The 19,302-nt window shown below is 43.2% G+C and overlaps 1 protein-coding gene across 5 annotated transcripts in view; it reads left to right on the top strand.

Annotated features, from left to right (window-relative positions):
• DAGLA (diacylglycerol lipase alpha) overlaps positions 1-19,302 on the top strand; it is a 71,535-nt gene that overhangs the window by 39,026 nt on the left and 13,207 nt on the right. For 4 of the 5 annotated variants that reach the window (XM_048053074.2, XM_066998820.1, XM_066998821.1 and 1 more), the window contains 13 exons: positions 2,464-2,598; positions 3,288-3,365; positions 4,599-4,723; positions 5,870-6,026; positions 6,325-6,408; positions 6,534-6,611; positions 10,674-10,754; positions 12,948-13,090; positions 14,695-14,763; positions 15,798-15,870; positions 16,966-17,162; positions 17,529-17,658; positions 18,665-18,846. In XM_048053074.2, the coding sequence (XP_047909031.1) occupies positions 2,464-2,598; positions 3,288-3,365; positions 4,599-4,723; positions 5,870-6,026; positions 6,325-6,408; positions 6,534-6,611; positions 10,674-10,754; positions 12,948-13,090; positions 14,695-14,763; positions 15,798-15,870; positions 16,966-17,162; positions 17,529-17,658; positions 18,665-18,846 (1,532 nt within the window). The remainder of the gene's footprint in view (positions 1-2,463; positions 2,599-3,287; positions 3,366-4,598; positions 4,724-5,869; positions 6,027-6,324; positions 6,409-6,533; positions 6,612-10,673; positions 10,755-12,947; positions 13,091-14,694; positions 14,764-15,797; positions 15,871-16,965; positions 17,163-17,528; positions 17,659-18,664; positions 18,847-19,302) is intronic. The other variant, XM_066998823.1, reaches the window with a different exon arrangement.

Genomic DNA, 19,302 nt, shown 5'->3' with positions numbered 1-19,302 from the left:
TTACGTTCTGCTGCTCTGCTTTTGGGTGCACCAGCTTCCCTCCTGCCTGGCAGCACCGCCAGGTGCCTTGCCCGGGTACCCAGAGCTGCCTGCCCGCGGGGCAGCATGGGCACTGCAGCCTGGCTTGGGAGCCCTGAGGGGCAGCCAAATGTCCTGATTCCTGAACAAATGTATTTTATCTAGGAATGCAACATATTTCACCTCATGTCAGGATTTTTTTTTCAAACAAACTTCTCATTCTGCCATGACTGTTGGTTTCTGCTTTTTTTCTAGTTGAGCATAAAAGCAGATACCAGAATCTTCAAATTCCTCGTGCTATTGAATTTCCACTTTACATTCAGCTTGTGTGATTTCCAGGCTCTTTTCTTTGAAGAAACAAGCTCTGACTTTGTGTGTCCTGGCATGGCAGTGTGTGGAATGAATGCATATGTAATGGATCAGAAATGAATCCTTTGCTGCCTCTCCCAGGCTTCATGGGAAAAAATGTTCTAGCAGGGGATGATTGTCCTCTGAGCTGGAAAACAGAGTTCTTCTGAGCGGACGTGGCATCAGGGCAAGAATCTGTTTTAAGGGTTTGGAGTGAAGTCTGCAACGCTAAGGCTCTGCTAGCCCCAGAGCCTCCAGGGTTTGTAGCAGAACACTGCAGACAATCCTACAGTGTCATATCAAGTGCTCCAGCAGAAACCCCTCTTTCGGAACAAAACACGCATGTTGGACTCTTGTTTTGACCTTTTATTTTGGTCAGAGTGTTAAATGGAGGGGTTGTTATTTTGGATTAGTGGGTGTCATATTTTATTTTGAGTCCATTTGCATTTCTTGCATGCTTGTTGGAACGGTGGTAGGATTTACAGGGTCAGTACTTTGAGGACTATGTGGTTGTAATGTTGGAGAGGTTGATGCAAGTCCATTTGCTCTTCAGAGGCACAGCTGGTATGGAAACCTGCACAGTTGGCACCTGAAGTCCCATTCCTAACGATGATTTAACTTGCTCTGGTAGGCATGTGGAAAAAATACAGAAAGTAATCTCGCACTCCAGGAGTTTGTCAGAGATGAATGAATGTAGGTCATCGCCTGCCAGCCTGCTAGGGGGAAAAGGGACTTACTTTCTTGCCTGTCAAAGAGATGGAGAGATTCTGACCTGAAGACCGGCCTTTCTTCAAGTGAACAGCCCAGGCTTTCTACAGACAAGACTGCAGTCTCGTGGCCTGAACTCTGTGTAAAGGATGCTATGAAAATACAGGCTTGGAAGTTCAGGATGAGACTGTTAAATCTTCATAGGAAAGGTTTAGCAATGGCGTGAGTGAAAATACTGACTATCTGTGTCCCACAGCACTTGCTAAGTCCGACTTTTTGTTTGTTTAGCCCTTGGGTCACTTTTGCCTTTAAGTCTGTTGTTCTGAGCGATGGCCAGACGCATTGCCTCGCAGTCCAGCCCATCTCCAACCTCCCAAACCATTCTCACTCGAGGTCCTGTGTTCTTTCATGGTACAGAGCCAAAGGGGAAATAACATTTCTCGTCAAAATCTGTGTCACTCTGCTTCAGAGCCTTTGGGTGACTTTCGAAGATCACTTCCACTTCCCTCCCTTCTGTGGTGTCTTCCTTTTTGGGGGGGTGGTCACTTTCTCTGCTGGAACTCTGCATTTAATGACTCAGATCTCTTTTTACAGGTTTTTCTCTTCAGGCCCTTTTGCTTGGGTGTGGTCCAAGATAAACTTGGAAAAGCTTGGTAACTTGCTCAGCTCTTTCAGTACCAAAAGCTGTAATATGTAACACCTGCTTGTCATGATTTAACTCTTTAAAATCGTATAACAAAGAGCGTGATAATAAACAATGCAAGCTACAGAGACAGCTCAGTGGCAGGATTCAGAAATCCCTCTCACTCTCCCTCTCAGAATCCCCTCTCACTTTCTCTGTGATGTACCAGGGATGGTGAGGTCTAGCTTAAGGATGGGGAAAATGATTCCAGGACAGAGTTACGGAACTGAAGAGACTGTTAAATAGGACAAAATTGGTGCACTTTTCCTGAATTGCGTTTGTTCTTTTGAAATTGCTTTTGAGGATAAAGTAGGACTCTGAGATGACATTGGATTGGGATTTGTTTGGTTCTTGGCTTACTTCCTGTGACTTATTTACAATGTAGAGACGAAAATGTTTCCCTTCCCTCCCTTTGTGTTTGCCTTGCCTGTTTTGATGTTGAGGTGGTCTGTTTATCCACACGTAGGCAACCAGCACAGTGCAAATTCAGTCTCAGCTGAGACCTATGCGTGCGACTATGTAAAATATGAAGGGTATTAATAATGATTAGGCCAGATATGGTGTTCCCTGAAGGAATCCCATGGATGTTTTGGAGAGAGCTACAGAAATGAGGCCATTGCTGCCGCATTGGTTTTCATTCTGTGTCCTGTTTTGAGGCTCCCCACACCCAAACTCCTCCTAAACCTGTCTCTCCGTGGATTTTGCAGGACGCCTACTCTGAAATCGCCTACCTTTTTGCTGAGTTTTTCCGAGACCTTGACATCGTCCCATCTGACATCATTGCAGGCCTGGTTCTTCTGCGTCAACGGCAACGGGCAAAGCGCAATGCTGTGCTGGATGAGGTGGGTGGAGGGGGCGTGCTGCTGTGCGCGGAGGTGGTGGGCATTTCACTTGGCCTCTGACTTAACCTGTTGCTCTTGTGACTTACTGTGTGAGAACTGCGTGTCTCTGCCCACCTTGTTTCTGTTGTGTGAGGGGCTGTTGTCAGTCACGGAGCTGTAAAATAAAAATACTATTCTTTAGCAGCTTTTTCCGAGACTCCCAAAAGGGCCCAAATGACGCTAAGTTGAGCTTGACACCTGTTGTCTTTTCTAGGCAGGTGATACCTACAGATTTAGCTCTAGACCCCAGATGGGCAACTGCCTTGAAGAAGGAGGCAGTTACTTTAAAGTGAATAGGAAGATTACTCCTTCTATACAGTGATGTAGAGAAGACTTCAGCATTTGGACAGAACTGCAGCAGGAACGTCAGGGAAAAATTCCTGAATTCTCAAGCTGTTACTGGCATTGAGATTTCCAGGTTGCTAACTCAATAGAGAAGTTGTGGTGTTTTTTCTTTTTTTTTCTTTTTTTTTTTTTCCCAGAGTTGATGTTCAGACAGCGGTGATCAAATGGGGCAGAAATCAGAACCCATTCAGGAGACTGGTCAAGATGCTTGCTAACTATCTTGTCCCGTGTTACGTAGTTCTTTCTTGTATAGATTTTTGTCTTGGTGTCACAGAGAAGAATTTTTGTCTGTTTGTGACTTACAGGCAAACAATGACATTTTAGCTTTTCTGTCTGGGATGCCAGTGACCAGGAACACAAAGTATCTGGATCTGAAAAACACGGTAAGTCATTGGACTGTGATGTTGCAAACTCACCATACTTCCCGTGTAGCCTGTATTCTTTTTTTTCCAGTGGTTTCTCTTTTCTTCTGCCCCTCTGGAATTATCACAGAAATTAGGACTGGTACAATAGAATAAAAATGCTTGCTTTCCTGAAGCTTTGTGTTCAGATCACTTTTAAAGCATTATCTGTCTCTGTCCTCCACGTGGCAGGAAGTGGTAGTATTTCCACTCAGATAGGGAAAGACAATGTGAGGTGTCTCCAAAGCCAGATGTACAAGCTCAGTGCTGCAGCCAGGAATGTTGTGCAGAGCTCCATATGGTGGCACCAGCAGCAGAGCTCACGGAGCCCAGCAGGCAGGGCTCCGTCATGATGAGGGAAGGGAGCTTCCTGGAGCGAGATGGCCTTCCTTCCTGGGGCTGGTTCTGTCAGCAGTTCTCAGGATGGAAATGGCTGCAGTCTGCTTTATGTAAATTGAGCTTGGCTTTTCTCCTGGCATGCTCCTGTTGCAGCCCTTCATCTCTTGGCTATATTCACACTCCTTGATTAGATGATACTGCTGCAAGAGATGCAAGACTGACCCAATCCCAGTATCTCTGATCAAGCAATTCTGTGATTAACCTGCTTGTGGCTATGCTGTACTCTGCTGCATTTAATGCTAACATCCTGCTTGTGTTCAGCCTGTCTCCTTCTGCACAGGGTGCTTGGGGAGCAATATCAGCATGGCTTATAGAAGACAGCACTGGGGCACGTGGCCCCACACTGTCTTTATGGTCCTCTCTGGGCATCTTCCTTATGGCCTGTGCCCATGTGGAGCAGTATATTTAGAGAGCTCATCTTCTTGAGACTTAAACTAGTTTCTCCAGTGTTCAGTTAGGGTTGGGTGGGGCAAAACCCACAGAGAATGGCCTTCCTTTGCAGCAGGGTGTTTGATACATAGAGGAGAATGCCTATAGAATTAACTTCTGCCTTGGTTAAGCAGCTAGAAGGGCTCCTCTGATCACAAAAATGGCATAGCTATACTGGGAGGGGAGGGAGAGGATCTTTCTGAGCATAACCAGCGCACTCTCCTGCAGCCCCCTGGAAATGCTGACAGTGTTTGCTGTTCTAGTGGTGGTAAGAGAGAACGCTGATTTTCAGAAAGAAGGGTGCAGTCTAAGATGGAAAAAGGGAGACGGGAACAAATCAACGTGTTAAGAGAATAAGGCCTTTAGTGAGTCTCTTGTCTCTTTCAGCAAGAGATGCAGCGATACAAAGAGGTGTGTTACTACATGCTGTTTGCCCTGGCGGCCTATGGCTGGCCCATATACCTGATGAGGAAGCCCACATGTGGACTCTGTCGCCTGGCCAGATCCTGCTCGTGAGTGGCCGTCCTGTCTATCGCTCTGCCTTCTCTTCTTTCCTCTTCCCTTCTGTTTTTCCCTGATTTAGAATTCTCCTTTCTTTCATCAGTTTGCTCTCTCCCTTATTCTTCAGTTACTTCCTTCTCCTTTGCTCTTCTGCTTTTATTTCTGTTTCCCTTCATATGCTGTCTCTATCTCTTTTCCTTCATTCTCATATCTTTCTTCTGTCTTTCTTACAGTTGCTTATCTTCTTACCTCGTTAAATAAACCAGACTGTCATATGCTCTATCCTCTCTGGTGCACTAAGGATCACGCCAGTCCTGTGCAGTTTGGACAGCCAGTGGAGAGAACTCATCTGGCTTTCATCTGACTGCTTTCATGCTGAGTCAAAATAGCTGTCTTAGAGTGCAGAAATCAGATTTATCAGCAAGCCCAGATATGCAGGGAGTTGACATTTGGGTCTTTATTAAAGCATCAATAAGACTTGGCCAGAGTTTGTGCTGTGCTCTCTCTAATTGTTTTTTTCTGCCATGCTGTACAGTTCTCACCTCACAGAAGCAATGCTGTAGTACAGTTCAGGATTGCATAGTTTTAAATGTTTGCTTTTAGCTGCTGTAATGCTGTCATCAGATTCTCTTTGGGGTTGAGCTTTTTGCACTTATGCAAGCAATTTCTTTTCACTTTTACATGTGAAACATCTTTCAAGGAAAGGAAGAAAAAATCTGCTTCCGTTGTGGTTCTGGGATGACTCTAGACCTGTTTTGTTGTTTCTTATAAATAGATATACATCTAATAAATGCTATCTGCTTGTGTGTTGAAGCAATAGAGGAATTGTGCCATTAAGCACAGTATTCCCTTAGGAGAGATCCCAGCCCTACCATGGAGTGATTCCTTGGAGACTGGTTGCACTGTAGCTCTCTCTGGTGCCCAGAAAGAAAACTGCATTAGAGCCCAGTGCCCCTTTTTGATGCCGAAACATGATTTGTGTGCTGTTTTGTGCAAGAGCTTCAGCAACTGAAGGAAACCATTTCTGTCAAGATGAGGCCAGTGTGTCTTGCAGGGTCCCCCTTCCTTTCCCTCATCTCTAGGCATTCCACTCTAAAAGTCAGTCTCTTCCACATTCCTCTTTCCTCAAAGCTCTCTCATTTTTTTTTCTTCTGCAGATGTTGCTGTCTCTGTCCCTCACGTCCCCGCTATGCACCTAGCGTCACCATTGAGGAGGATAATTGCTGTGGCTGCAATGCCATTGCCATCCGGCGCCACTTCTTGGATGAGAATATGACCTCGGTGGACATCGTTTATACTTCTTGTCATGATGCGGTAAGGAGTCTGCATCCCCCTTCATACCTGGGGCCTGCTCCTACGGTCCCTCCTAATGGGGCTCACATGCTTCCAGATGTGGTACAAAAGAAGGGAACTTGAACTTTTTCCTGTCTCTCTGCCAAGAAATTCTGCCCTTTGGACAGAAATATTTGTTACTGCCAAAATCAGATCGTTCAGAGGAGTGCTTACCTGTAAGGCGTGGTCTGTCAAGCTGCTGTGCATGCTTTTCCCTGAGCAGGAGAATATGTAAACAGGAATGTTTCACCTGAGCGCTACAGTAGTGGATCTTTTCCAGGTTTATGAAACTCCTTTCTATGTGGCTGTGGACCATGATAAGAAGAAGGTGGTCATTAGTATCCGAGGAACGCTGTCTCCAAAAGTAAGTGCACTGTAAGACCTCATCTACCCTTGGCCACCCTAGCAAACTTTCAGGATAGTCTGAGACCTTCCTGACTTGCCCTTGCAGTTTGACTTATCTGAAACACGGTGACTTCTTTTCTTCAGGATGCCTTGACTGACCTAACTGGGGATGCAGAGCGCCTTCCAGTGGAGGGTCACCATGGGACGTGGCTGGGACACAAGGTATGTAAGAAAACACTTCTTATTTTGATGTTTTGTATTAAAAAAAAAAAATACAGGGGAAAAAAAAATATTAAACTGCTTGAGGTGTTAAGGGTGTTATGTAACTGCAGTGAAATGGCTATGAGAGGTAAAATAAATAAATCATTAAATTGTAACAGTTAAAATCAATCTGTAATAATAATAAAACATCAAAAAAAAAAAAAAGCAACATGCAATTAGTAAAAACCAAGCTGCAAAAGGAATCCGTGGAGACCTAGAACAAAATTATTGGTGTCATTGAAATTACTTTTTCTTCCAATGACCTTTTCAAAATTTGCAATCAAACCCCAACAATATGTTTAAAATTCTGTTGCAATGGGATAGTCATTGAACCTCGTAAAACGATATTGGCAGGACTTGCTTCTGTGTAATTAGACTGATGCTGTGTATCTGTGTTAATGATCGGGAGTGGGCTGACTAAATCAATTTGGTATAGAGCTCACCTTTGCCCCAGTCCAGCAAAGTAATGACACACGTGCCGAGTTTTAAGATTATCAGGAATTTGGCAGCCTCTCAAGATGCCATGCCAGACTGGGAAGGAAAAATACAAACTGGAGGTTGTGTGTGTTGGAAGGAATGTAGTGGCTGCTAGGAAATGCAGTTCAGGCAGACAAGATGCCGCTGATATCCGGTCAGGGTCTCTTCAGGGCAGGATATTGAGCTCAGCTCTTCGGCAGCCGTGAGCTGTGAGCTCCTGCTTTGTTCCCAATGTCCTTCCAGATCACCTCTTCTGTGCTTTGATGCGTTGCTTTAGGAAGTGGAGCATTAGTAGCTGATAACTGCGTACTCAGATGCTTAGATATGGGTCTGATAAAGAAGCCAGATACCCAAGAAAGAGCTGTTGGGACTCTGTGGTCTTGAAGGAATTTCTGACACACTTCCAGAAAGTGTGTTCTTGAAAGCAGTATTTTGTAGCTCCTCTTTGGATAATGAGTGTTTCTTTTTTTCCCAAAAATGAGAAAATGAATTGACATAGTGATTACACAGGACGTCATATAGAAACACAGATAAATGAGGAAGTGTTTTGTCACATAATTGATATTTAGATATCTGAGCCTTTACTACTCATTTAACGTTTCTGAAGTGTTACGTCTGCAGTTGAAGATAATGTTACTTGGTTTTATACTAATTCATTTAGTTCAAAAGGGCTTTGTATAATCATTGTGATAAGCAGTTCACAAGTATAAAAAAAAAAAGGAAACTGAAGGAAAGTAAGGGAAATTTGTTCTATTTTAAATGTGCAGAAAAACTAGTAATACCTGCAGAAGTTAGTTTTCCCTTTTTGATCTCTTTTGTGTGACAATATTCATATGCCCATAACTTATGAAACATTATCAGATCACTTCCTGTGTTGTATATTGAATTTTTATTTGGTGTTTGTATTATTTCTCTTTCTATTGTTACTCGTACAGAAATACAGCTTTATTGCAAATTATTATCAATATTAATCTTGAGACAATAATGTACTGTTGATTCCTGAGGGAAGCTAATGAAGATAATAGAATTTAAAAATGCCTGTTTTAATGCATTTTTAATGTCCAGAAGTCAACTTTAATATAAAAGTAGATGAAGTATCTTGCTAACACATTTAATTTGAAGAAAAGTATTTGACCGTTTGGGAGCTTCCTGTAAGTTGTTTGGCTTCTGTTATTTTTCTTGCTGATTCTGTCCTGCACACCCAGCAGTCTGGGAGCCAGCCTGTCAAGCTGCTTCACGCAGTGTCGATCAGACATCTTACAAATTAAAACTCTTGATGTTTACATGAGCCTTCTCATCACTCCACTGGTACCACAGCTGAAAGTGTTTGATTGTTTGGGTTGTTGTGAGTGCCACAGTTAACATTTGTTAGGTCTCTGAGCTATTTTGGGTCAGAAAAATCATAGCTGTAACTAAGGTTTATGGGTTGATGTGCCAAGAAAAAAAAATATAAGTAGGGGATTATTGCAACTTAGAGAGGAAATTAACAACAAAAAGATCTAACTTTGCCATTTGAGATAGAATCCATTTATTTTTATAACAAAGATCGTTTAAAAATAATCATAAGTGAAGGGCATGAATCCATGGTTAGTTCTGTTGAACCTGTATAGATCAAAGCTGCTGAAGTGATGACGTTATGGAGGTTTGTCTCATGCTGTTGAGCCAGCCAGGATGACAGCGAGTAGCTGCTAAAAAGGAAGCTCTGAAAGCTCAGCCATGATAGCAGCCCTCACCAGTTTGATAGAACAATCAGTAATAGCAATAACTTTCAAGTTCTTTTCTACCACATAAATGCCCTCAGTTGTGGGTTTTCACACACACGATTCAAATATTATAGAGAAGTTTTGTGCTGTCAATTGGTGAAGGAATACAGAATGTTTCCTACTTTTCCTAGACCTCCAGTCTGTTTGGTTATTTACATGTTTAAAATTAAACCCAGTTAGTTTTATTCTTTTGAAACTTGTGAAACAATATCCACTTTAACAGAAAGCCTAAATGCAACTTTGGTAAGTCTCATTCCATAATGTTAAAATCACTGTCTATGTTAGAATGTGCTGTAATGTAATTATCAAAAATATAGATATAAGGCTGACTAACAGCCCATTAGTGATATCACCGCGGATTTAGGTCATGCTTTTCAAAAATAGGATCCTAAATTCATGTTAGAAATTTATATAAGTAGCCTGCCAGTCACTTCTCATTAGAGTTAGAAATGGAGACTCTTCTGAATGCATCTGAAGCTGGCTAGCTGCTGAGAGATCTGAACACAGGCATGAAATATCATGGCATCTGCTTTTTTTTGATAATGACAGTAGCATTACAGATGTCCCATTTCTGGGCTCAGCAAAATCACCTGTGTCTTTTTCTTCAATAGGCAGATGGGTTTGATGGTATGTTTGATATTGAGGACTTTGACAATTCCACATTTCTTTGCTTTTTGAGGGGACTGTGAATTCTTTTATGCCTTTGAGATTAAACGGTGCTCAATAATATTCATTTTGTACTGTTTTGTACAGTTGTCAGGTAGGAGTGTAATGGAAAATAGCAGAGGAGATGATCCTCCCTGGCTTTTGGCCAGCCCAGGCAGTGTGAATTACTTGAGATCTGTAATCAACGAATTAGAAGTAGCCAACTTCTGTTTACCTGCGTTCACCCTGGACTACATCACTGTTTTTAGCCTTTGCAGTTCAGGCTTGTTCACCATTGAATATAAACTATAATAAAGGCATAACCAAGAATTTATGCGACAGACCAAATTCTAGTCATTTGTTTATATTAGAGTTTAACTGCATCTCTATTATGCAGAGGGAGACAAACTCTTTAAATGCAGCCATCAGCTGGGAGAGAGGGTAGATGTTTAGAACCAGACTATCAGTTTTTTTCCCATCTTCCAGCAGTTCTTAGCTTCTAGGAAATAAAAACCTTTAAAAATTTGCAGTTAATGTCCTTTGACAGCAGAATCCACTTAATAGCTGCTGCTGCCTGCAGTCATCAGTAACTCTTTCCTACACAGACAGAGCTGCCACTTTTTCCCTCCAGTTATGTCTTGGTGTTTGTGCTGTTGCCCTGTGAACTTGTTAGGCTAGCACATGCTTTGATTTGCAGATTTCTATGGAAGAGTACGGTTCTGTTGTTAAGATACTGACTTGCAGAAAATCAAAGTTTGGTTCTCCTGCTCTACTGCAGGTCTCAATGTGAGCTGAACTACCAGATACACAGCCTTGTGTTTAAGTTAGGGTATTTTTTTTTTTTTTCTCCAGCCTTTACACCACAAGCCTAGGATCTGTGAGGGTTGTCATAACTTAAGAGCTGTCATTACTCTTAAACAATCTATGGCTCTGGTAATCAATGAGCCAAGACGTGTCTCTAATGGAGTCTTTTCCTAAATGTGGAGTGGAGTCAGTATTCCTCCTCAGCCTTGACACGTGCTCTGTGGCACTCTAGAGATTGCACAGAGGTCAGGGCAGTTTGGTGCCTCCTAGGTGTTTACACCAGTGCTGATCTGCAGCCATTAATGTCCTATTCTGTCTTTGTGTTTGCCCTCAGGGAATGGTGCTATCCGCCGAGTACATCAAGAAGAAATTGGAGCAAGAAATGGTGCTTTCTCAAGCTTTTGGACGAGACTTGGTGAGCATTAGGTTTTTTTAATCACTGCAGGCTGTAAAGAAGTTGAGATTTTCCTAAAATGCTGATTTTTCAACCTCCATGTCCCTGAATCTGTTGTACTAACTTCTAAAATCATCCTTCCAATTCCTGTCCCTCTGGATTTCCAGATGGGCCATGAGTTACTTATTCCCAGAAAGCTTATTTTTATTTTGAAGCCTTCTACCCAACAGTACTGTAGAGCTCCTGATTTTTTTTTATTCCTCGGGCAAAGCTAAGGCAGGAAGTCCCATTCATTGGCACTGCAGTAACAGGGAGCATTAAAAACAAATCAACAGGAACTAAAATCCCATCTCTATGGAGATTCTCTTTGGAGACAGCAGTGGGATGCCATGCTGACTGTCTGTGTGCGCACATTTCTTGTGATAGAAAGCTGTAGGAAAAACCCAAGAGAGACGTTATGAAGAAGCTTACCTTAGCTTCTGTGTCACTAAAGGCACAGTCACTGTCCCCACTGGGGAGGGATCTTCTGAACTGCCTGATTCCCTGCTGCCAGACAGCTGTCCTTTTCTCATGCCCAAATAATGTCTTGGCCTGAGCAGGCCCATGGGAAATTAGGCACTGCTCAAGGGAGAAAGAAAAGGAGAAGAGGGTTATAAAAGGCCTGACGCTTCCCTGGAACTGGTGTTGCACTAAGTCAGTGCAGAAGTGTCTGCTTTGTGATGTTCAGTAGGTGAAAGAAGAGATGCATAGACATCTGACTTCTTTTATCATGCTTTATTCCTCTATGCCCAGAAAACTCACTGGTTTTAAGTGAGCTGTTGCTCATGAAGATTTTTTTCCTGCTCTCCTATAGAGCTCGGTTACTATCTGACTGGTAAGGATGTGGTGGCGTTTCAAGCTCTATACTTCGGGTGCTTTCTGCGTGTGATGATAGGTAACATGTCTGGTTCTGTTTGAAGCTGGCTTTATGTATGGTAGGTCCAATTTCTAATTGATGTAATATAGCGTTACTAGCTGGACCTGACCCACAAAGGTGGAGAGAGAGCTTGATTAATGAGATGGAACTACTGGCTTGGGTTAGGAAATGAAGTACTGTCTGAAGTTGAACTTTGAAGAACATATAAAGAAGTGGTATGGGTAGAACATAAATGCCATCCGTCCCAGATCCCAAAGGTTTGTCTAGCCCAGTAGATTGTTTCTGACAGTTGCCAGTAACAGATGTTCAGGGAAAAACTGCAACAAGTGAAATGTATAAATTCTTCATTCTCTCCAAGTGTGCACCTCAACCTCACTGACTGTAGCAGGCATGATACTGACTTAGAAGTAGAACGATACAAAGATCTTTCATTCCTGCCGCTTTGTCTGTGTTCTTTTTTCACCTTATGCAGAAGTCTGTAGTCACAGCTGTGGTGACCTGATACTGTGGAGAGTAGGATCTGGGTTCTCTGTCCTTGTGTAAAGCCTACAGGGCACTGCCAGAGCTCTGAGATCTTGTATTAAAACAAGATCAAAGTTTCTCAAACATTGTCTTAATGAACTTCTAGAGTCTAAGCCATGCCTAGTGCTCTAGCCTCTGAATAACAAGAACAGTAGAAAACTTTAGAGAATAGTTTTGTCTTTGAATTACTTGTACAATTGCCAGCTCTTGGGAGCATCTGAACTTCAAAAGACTGCTGTTCCAACTGCAGGTTAGGATTTCTGTTTTTCAGCATTCACAAGCAGTGAAATTAATGAGAGCAAGTCATAATTTCTAGAACCAAGGAGACCTCTAATCCGTGAGTCTGGATTTGAATATTTTCAGAAGGTTATCAGATCTGAGGAGGAGCAAAAAGCTCATCAGATTCCAAGTAACTCAAACAACTTGAGTGTACATTGCCTTTTTTTTTCAGGGAAGACCTAGTAGATCAAATGCTGACTCATGAAAGTGTAGGAGAGAATGAATTCCAGTGTCCCCTCAAAACAGGCGCTACTGGAAGACAGGAATGTGCCCTGTGCCCAGCTCCTGTGTGACATAGATGAACCAGTGTAAATCGAAACTGTGCTCCTGTTTCAAAATATAGCATAACTAGATCCCATTGGAGGAGGAGTTGTTTAGCTGGAATGTGGAGTGCTCACGTATAGCAAAGACTCAGAAGCTGGGGAAAGGGACAGATTTGGGGGTTTGTCAAGTTTCTTTTTGGTCTGACTTCAATTTCTTTTGTTTTTCATTTTCAGGGGAGAGGAACAAAACACTATGGCCTGATTGTGGTTGGCCATTCCCTAGGGGCTGGCACAGCTGCCATCCTGTCCTTCCTTTTGCGTCCGCAGTACCCATCACTGAAGTGCTTTGCCTATTCTCCCCCAGGTGGGCTGCTGAGGTAGGTGTTGGGTAAGGAGGTCTGGTGATAGGGTGGGGGGTGTAGCTGTAGCTGGATCAGATCCTGGTTGTGATGTTCTGATGAGTAGTAAAAGAAAGTCTCTGCCCTGAGAAGCATGTAGGAAAATGTAGTGTCAGTTTATAGGACCTGAGGGTTGTTGGCAGCCCTTGTTCTCTGCTGTAGTTTAGAGTTTAGGATATGATCACAGGTGACCACTCCCAAATATTCAGCTTTGTTTACTTCTGTAGCTCTTATTTAACCCTGACTAGTGGGAAACGCAAGTTGAGTAGACAGAGTGCAATTTCCTTCCTTATTGTTTGCACAATGACAGTGTGTCCTCTCCCCATCCTCTGTGAATAGGTGTACAGAATGGGAGATGGAGGCGTTTACATTTGGTCAAACATCAGATCAGTTTGGGCTCCTTTTGCAACTGACAAAGAAATTGGCACTTCCAAAGTGTGATTTCTGTCATTTTAAAGTGGGTGCCTAAAGTAGTTCAGGGGGATTGTGCTGCTTTGCCTGTTTCTCTCCTTTGGTTGTAGGGGGAATCTAGGGTAGCTGCCTCATGTCTGAAGAGAGGTATTGAATTTCTCCTGCTGTAAACTGGAGCAGACCTGCAGATAGTGTTATTTGCATGGCAGCCAAATGACATCTCACTTGGTTGCTGTGAAATAAGGTCTTTCCAGTCGTGATGGGCACCGTGAGTGCACTTAGAAGGACCTATGGATTACAACCTTCTCGTTGTAGTTACTGCATCATGTTCCAGCAGCAGCCAAGGGATTTTAACCATCCTGCTAATGATTCTGGACATTAGCATGCCTTATTGTGACAATAATGCCTAGTCATCTGCAGCTATAGAGGAATTGCTCTGCAGAATGTTTCCTGGGAGTTTTTTTTAGCTTTCTGCTCAGAGCTTTCCCTCCTGAGTTCCCTTGATAGCACAGGCCAAACCGTACTGTGCCACCTCAACTGTCTGAGTTCAAGGAGGTGCCTCTGACTGCCACACTTCTGTTGCACTGTGCATCGTGCCCAGGATCATCTCTAGGTCAGTGGTGCTGGCGGCCTCTACCTGTGGTGACTGATTCAGAAGAAACGTCTTTAGAAGGTAGCTGACTACAGAATGAGCTCAAGGAGTGGAACCCTTGATTCCCTCTTGTCTTGGTGCTCAGGTTGCTGCAGGAAGTGGCCATCTTAGTTCTACTACGGTGTCTTTTTAGAGTAGTCTCAAGAGCATGGAATATCTTCTTCCTCTCTGATCACCTGGCCATTCCCAAAGCACAGGAAAACCGCTATGAGGTGTTGAGTTAGAGAAACTTCTGTTTCTAAGCATATGCAGAGCTCTTCCCAGGTAAGGAAGGAGGAGGTGTGCTGTTTGAGCTATACCCTTACAGAGCAGTGTTGCTTGGGGCATGGGATGTGAATATCAGGCTCATCTTTTTAAAGTGTGCAAGTCCTGAGGGCCTTGAGCAGCTTGGGTTGTGTGTTTTATGACCCAGGTTCACTGTCTAGTAACTTGTCAGATACCAGTGGCAAATTGGGAATGAAGTGCAGTTTGCTGCTAGTGAAACCCTGTTTGCTTCTTCTTGGTCCTGTTTCTCTTCCAGTGAGGATGCCATGGAGTATTCAAAAGAATTTGTGACTGCAGTCGTGCTTGGCAAAGATCTAGTGCCCAGGCAAGTTGAGAAGTGTCCAAATTTCTTGATTAAATATCTGCTGTTCTGTACCAAAGTCACCTGTTTCCTTTCAGAAACACCCAGATCATACCTGTCTTGTGTCCTCATTTACCTATCCTTATATGCTTCTCACTTGTCTTCCTAGTTTACCTGTATAGCTGTGTCTTTTACCTGGACACCTATATTGGTGTTTCACACACCTTCTTATAGGCATATCCCTCTCCATCTCTGAATCAGTTGCCTGTATGATAGAAAAAAGTGAATAGCCTGCCTCTGTAATAATACTCATGGTGGTATTTGATGTGTCAATGCTATCTTCTTGGTTGTCTGTGTTAGCTCAGACCTCTTTACTCTGCCCTGAACTACATGTGCTGATTTCTTGTCATCTCCCTCATTTATTGTCTTGGCATTTCTCACCTCTCATTGTTTGCTGTGACATTCTGCTGAACTAGGGGGCAAACAGGGCATTGAACTAGGAGCCAAACAACCTCAGTTTTATTTATTTATACACACATTCCTGTTGTGTGACTTCAGATAAATTCTCTATGTACAATATTAGGCACGTAGAGTTCAGTGGAGGAAAACTACTACGATGTTCAATATACCTCTTGTTAACTTGTATAACAAAATCCTGTCTATTCTGAAGTCTGCTTCATGGCATTGTATAGCTCTGTGCCATCTTTCTGATTTGTGTTCTGTAGCATCCTATGCTTCATTTGTTTCTTGCTCACTTTTTTCTCTGATTGCATCATTTTCCTCATCTGTTCATTGACCTCTCATATCTGTGTTCACCACTCTGAGTCTGCTATTGCATTTCATACTTGTTTGTTGTCACAGTGGTTTCTGTGGCCTTTTACCCTGGTTACTGGTCCCAGGTGATGCCACAACTCACCTCTGGAGTGATCTACGTTATGGCATTGTTGTTTCTTTTGTAGCATAATTTCTCATTCTTCTGTGCTGTATGTCTCTACTATCCTGTTACCTGTCTGCTGTTCCTTGCCCAGCTGTTGTAAACACGTCTTCCTCTTTTCCAGAATTGGTCTCTCTCAGCTGGAGGGATTTCGCCGTCAGCTTCTGGATGTTCTTCAGAGGAGTAACAAACCAAAGGTAAGAATGAAGATTAACAGACCCGTGAAGGGAAGCGTCTGAGCAGTGATGATAATAGCTCCATGTCACCTAACAGTGTTGCAGACTTCTCCTGCACCCTAGGTCTCCTCAGGTCCACCAAGAGTGTTGCTGAGGTAACCAGAGGAGTGATAGCAACAGCAAGAAGACACCTAGAGAGGTCTGGGTTAGGAGCTACACTCTGTTTGCAGGCTGAGTTCTAGCTCTGTGATAATTCTGGCTCATGTGCTATAACTTCACTGTTAACATGTCTAAAACAACCGAGCAGGAAGTTTTCTAATCTCTGCCTGTTCTGAAGTCTCTGTTCCAAGCCTAGCTTTTCCTGGCCAACAACAAATGGTAACAGGCTGGGAAGCGCGACAGCTACCTGCTTCTGGGCATTGCTGTGTGCTCTCTGGGTGGTGCTGTCCTAGGACAAGTGGCCTGCTAATGTTTTGGAGATAAGAAATGTGTAAATTTGTTCTTCCCTTGTCTTCTTTACCATTACATTGAGATGGGAAAAGCATAAGACTTGAAGATGCTTAGGGGTAAAATATTTTATAAATGATCTGTTGAGGGTAAAAAACTGAGCTAACGCTTTTCTTGATAGAATTCTGTGGTTTTTGGCATTTTTTTCAGATTTTAGGATTTCTTTTTATGCATAAAGACAGACATAAAGGGAATTTTTGTCTGCCTAAGTTGAATAGTCTTGCTTCTATTGGTACATTAAAAATTCAGATTCTGTCTACCTTGCTTATCCTGGAAGATAAGCTATCCATTGGTGGACAAAGATGTGTTTGCTCTAGATCCCTAACTCTACAAAAAACATCCAGCAAAAAAAAAGATGGACAAGATTTTGCCACTTATAAGGTTAAAATTGTGAAAGGAAGGGAGAGAGAAGTAATTTTTCTGAGCAAGGTTGTTATCTCTTTCTAGATCTACTATTCAAGCAACAGGTACATGAGCTCTGTTTTTCTCTTTTCTGGTATTAGATATTCAGTTTAAATAAACCTACCTATAGCGTCTCGTGAGATGGCTCTTTTTCTCTGATCTTTTTCTCTTCTCCATATTTTCCTTCCTTTCCCTTGTGTTGGACAGTGGCGAATCATTGTGGGTGCTACAAAGTGCATACCCAAGTCAGAGCTCCCTGAAGAGACAGAAGAAAACTCAGTAACGAGTAATCGCCTCTGGACCCATCCCAGTGATCTGACTATTGCTCTGTCTGCAAGCACGCCGCTCTACCCACCTGGCCGCATCATCCACGTGGTGCACAATCATCCTGCAGAGCAGTGCTGGTGAGTATGCGCAGAGCTGTGAAAGCCAGCCTATGGATGGGGGGTTGAAAAACTTCTGTTGGAAAAGACTTCCCAAGAGAGCAATCCATCTATGAAGGAGGTGACTTTTTTTCACTGCCTTATGGTGACAGTGATCGTGTCTGTGCTGTGAGGATAGAAAGATACTTGTGTTGCTGTTTGTTAGTGCAGTGCTTTAGAGGAATAGCAGTAGCATGTGTATTTAATATTTCCTCCCTCTATTTTTCCTCCTGTTGTTTTTTCTGTCTCTGTAACCTTCTGTTTTGCGCTTTTGCATGCCAAAACATTTGCCTGCTCTTTCATCCCCTGCTCCCCATTTTCTCCTCTGGATCCCAACTCCTCTTTTAGTTGCTGCGAGCAAGAGGATCCCACTTACTTTGCTATCTGGGGTGACAATAAGGCGTTTAATGAAGTGATCATCTCACCAGCGATGTTGCACGAACACCTCCCATACGTGGTCATGGAAGGGCTCAACAAGGTAATGCTGAAAATTGGGATCAGGGGGCGGGGAGGGGTCACTCAGTTCAGTAGTGTGGACTTTGGCTTGAATGCGTAGAAGACCTGGGTTTGGGCAGGAAAGGCTTGACATGATGATGCTGCTGAGGTGAGCTGTAGACACGAAATGTCCACAGAGCCAAAGTTCTGTGTGTGTACTGGAGAGCCAGGAATCCTTTTGGTGGGGTTTGGGCTTATTCACTCTTAATGCAAGAGCACTTAAAATGCCCTAATAATATCAGTGCCTTATCATTCAGGTAGTCCTCACCCAGGAGAGCTGGCTGTTTAAATATACAAGACCTTTCCCCTTTGAGGGGTCGGAGGAAAGAAGATTGTACTCTGGGCCATTTATGCGCAGGCTATTTGAGTCAAACGTGATGAGGTCTGGAAATTGAATGTGGACTTCAATCCCAATGCTCAGAGTCCCAGACTAGGTCCTCTCTCCAATTTTAATGCCATAATAATATGAGGTTGGGTGGTGTTCGGTTCAGTCTCTCAAAGCTGCCTGTTACAGCATGCAGTTCAAGTGAAATTTAGTGAGCTGTGACAGCACTGGATGTCTGTGCATGCAGCTGCATGGGGTATTTCAGAAGTCCTCCATGCTACTGTTGCAGCTGCTCTGTTAGTCTGCAGGGTGGCTGAACTTATGCTTATGTGTAATGGCTGTGGAATGAGTCTCTGCTCCTAAACTACAGTTTGTAGCCATGCAGCTCTGCCATAGAGATTTAGCCAAATCTTCTCTACTGTATTGGTTTGAAAGCTGCTCCTGCCAGCATCTCTGGGCATCTCCCCAGCACTAGATTCCTGGCAGGATAGAGTACGTCAAAATTCATTGATATAATCATTTATGTCAAGACTTTGCTCTGTGCTTGTGGAACACCTCAGTAAGAAATGAAGGCAGATCCAGCAGTTTGGAAGTTTTGAGCTGAGAACAGCGAAGTTGCTGTCTCCAGTAAAGCACTACTGTTCCTTTGCTTGCCTTGTTATAGGTCTTGGAGAATTACAATAAGGGGAAAACAGCTTTACTTTCTGCTGCCAAAGTGATGGTGAGTCCTACAGAAGTGGATCTCACCCCAGAGTTGATCTTCCAGAGTCAGCCCTTACCTAGTGGACCCTCAGTGCAGATTGGAACTGGAGCCATAACAGTGGACAGAAGGAACAGCAGTACAAAGTAAGACTATATCTTTGAGTTCTTTGTAGGATCGTTGGCTCCCCTGTGGGTCCACTGTGATAGATGTTAGTGGGAAGAATAGATCCAAGGGCTGCCTGTATGGGACTTCCACTTTGCTTCAGTATGTCTTGTGTTGTGCTAGGGGAAAAATGATCCTTTGTGTTGCTTAAGACTCTGCTAGTGCAGCAAGGTCAGGAGAACCTAGAAGTTGAAGGTACGGAAACTTCCTTTTCTTATCAAGGCAAGTGGGATTTTCCCTGGAATCACAAAGACGAAGTTTGCAGTCTTGCAGCCAAATCTCTGTTCTCCTGTTTGAATTAAATGCTCAAAGTTGGCCTGCGGCACTGATTCTTGAAAGCTGAGCAGCAGTGTCAGCCATGAGCTTACCAGAACATCTGCATGTAAAGTTACTTTATGAAAAATGACTTGCATAATAGTAAAAACTAGAGAATCTGG

Source organism: Anser cygnoides, chromosome 5 (assembly GCF_040182565.1).
Source record: "Anser cygnoides isolate HZ-2024a breed goose chromosome 5, Taihu_goose_T2T_genome, whole genome shotgun sequence".
In the NCBI taxonomy this organism is placed as follows: domain Eukaryota; kingdom Metazoa; phylum Chordata; class Aves; order Anseriformes; family Anatidae; genus Anser; species Anser cygnoides.
This window is presented reverse-complemented; position numbering and strand designations above follow the sequence as displayed.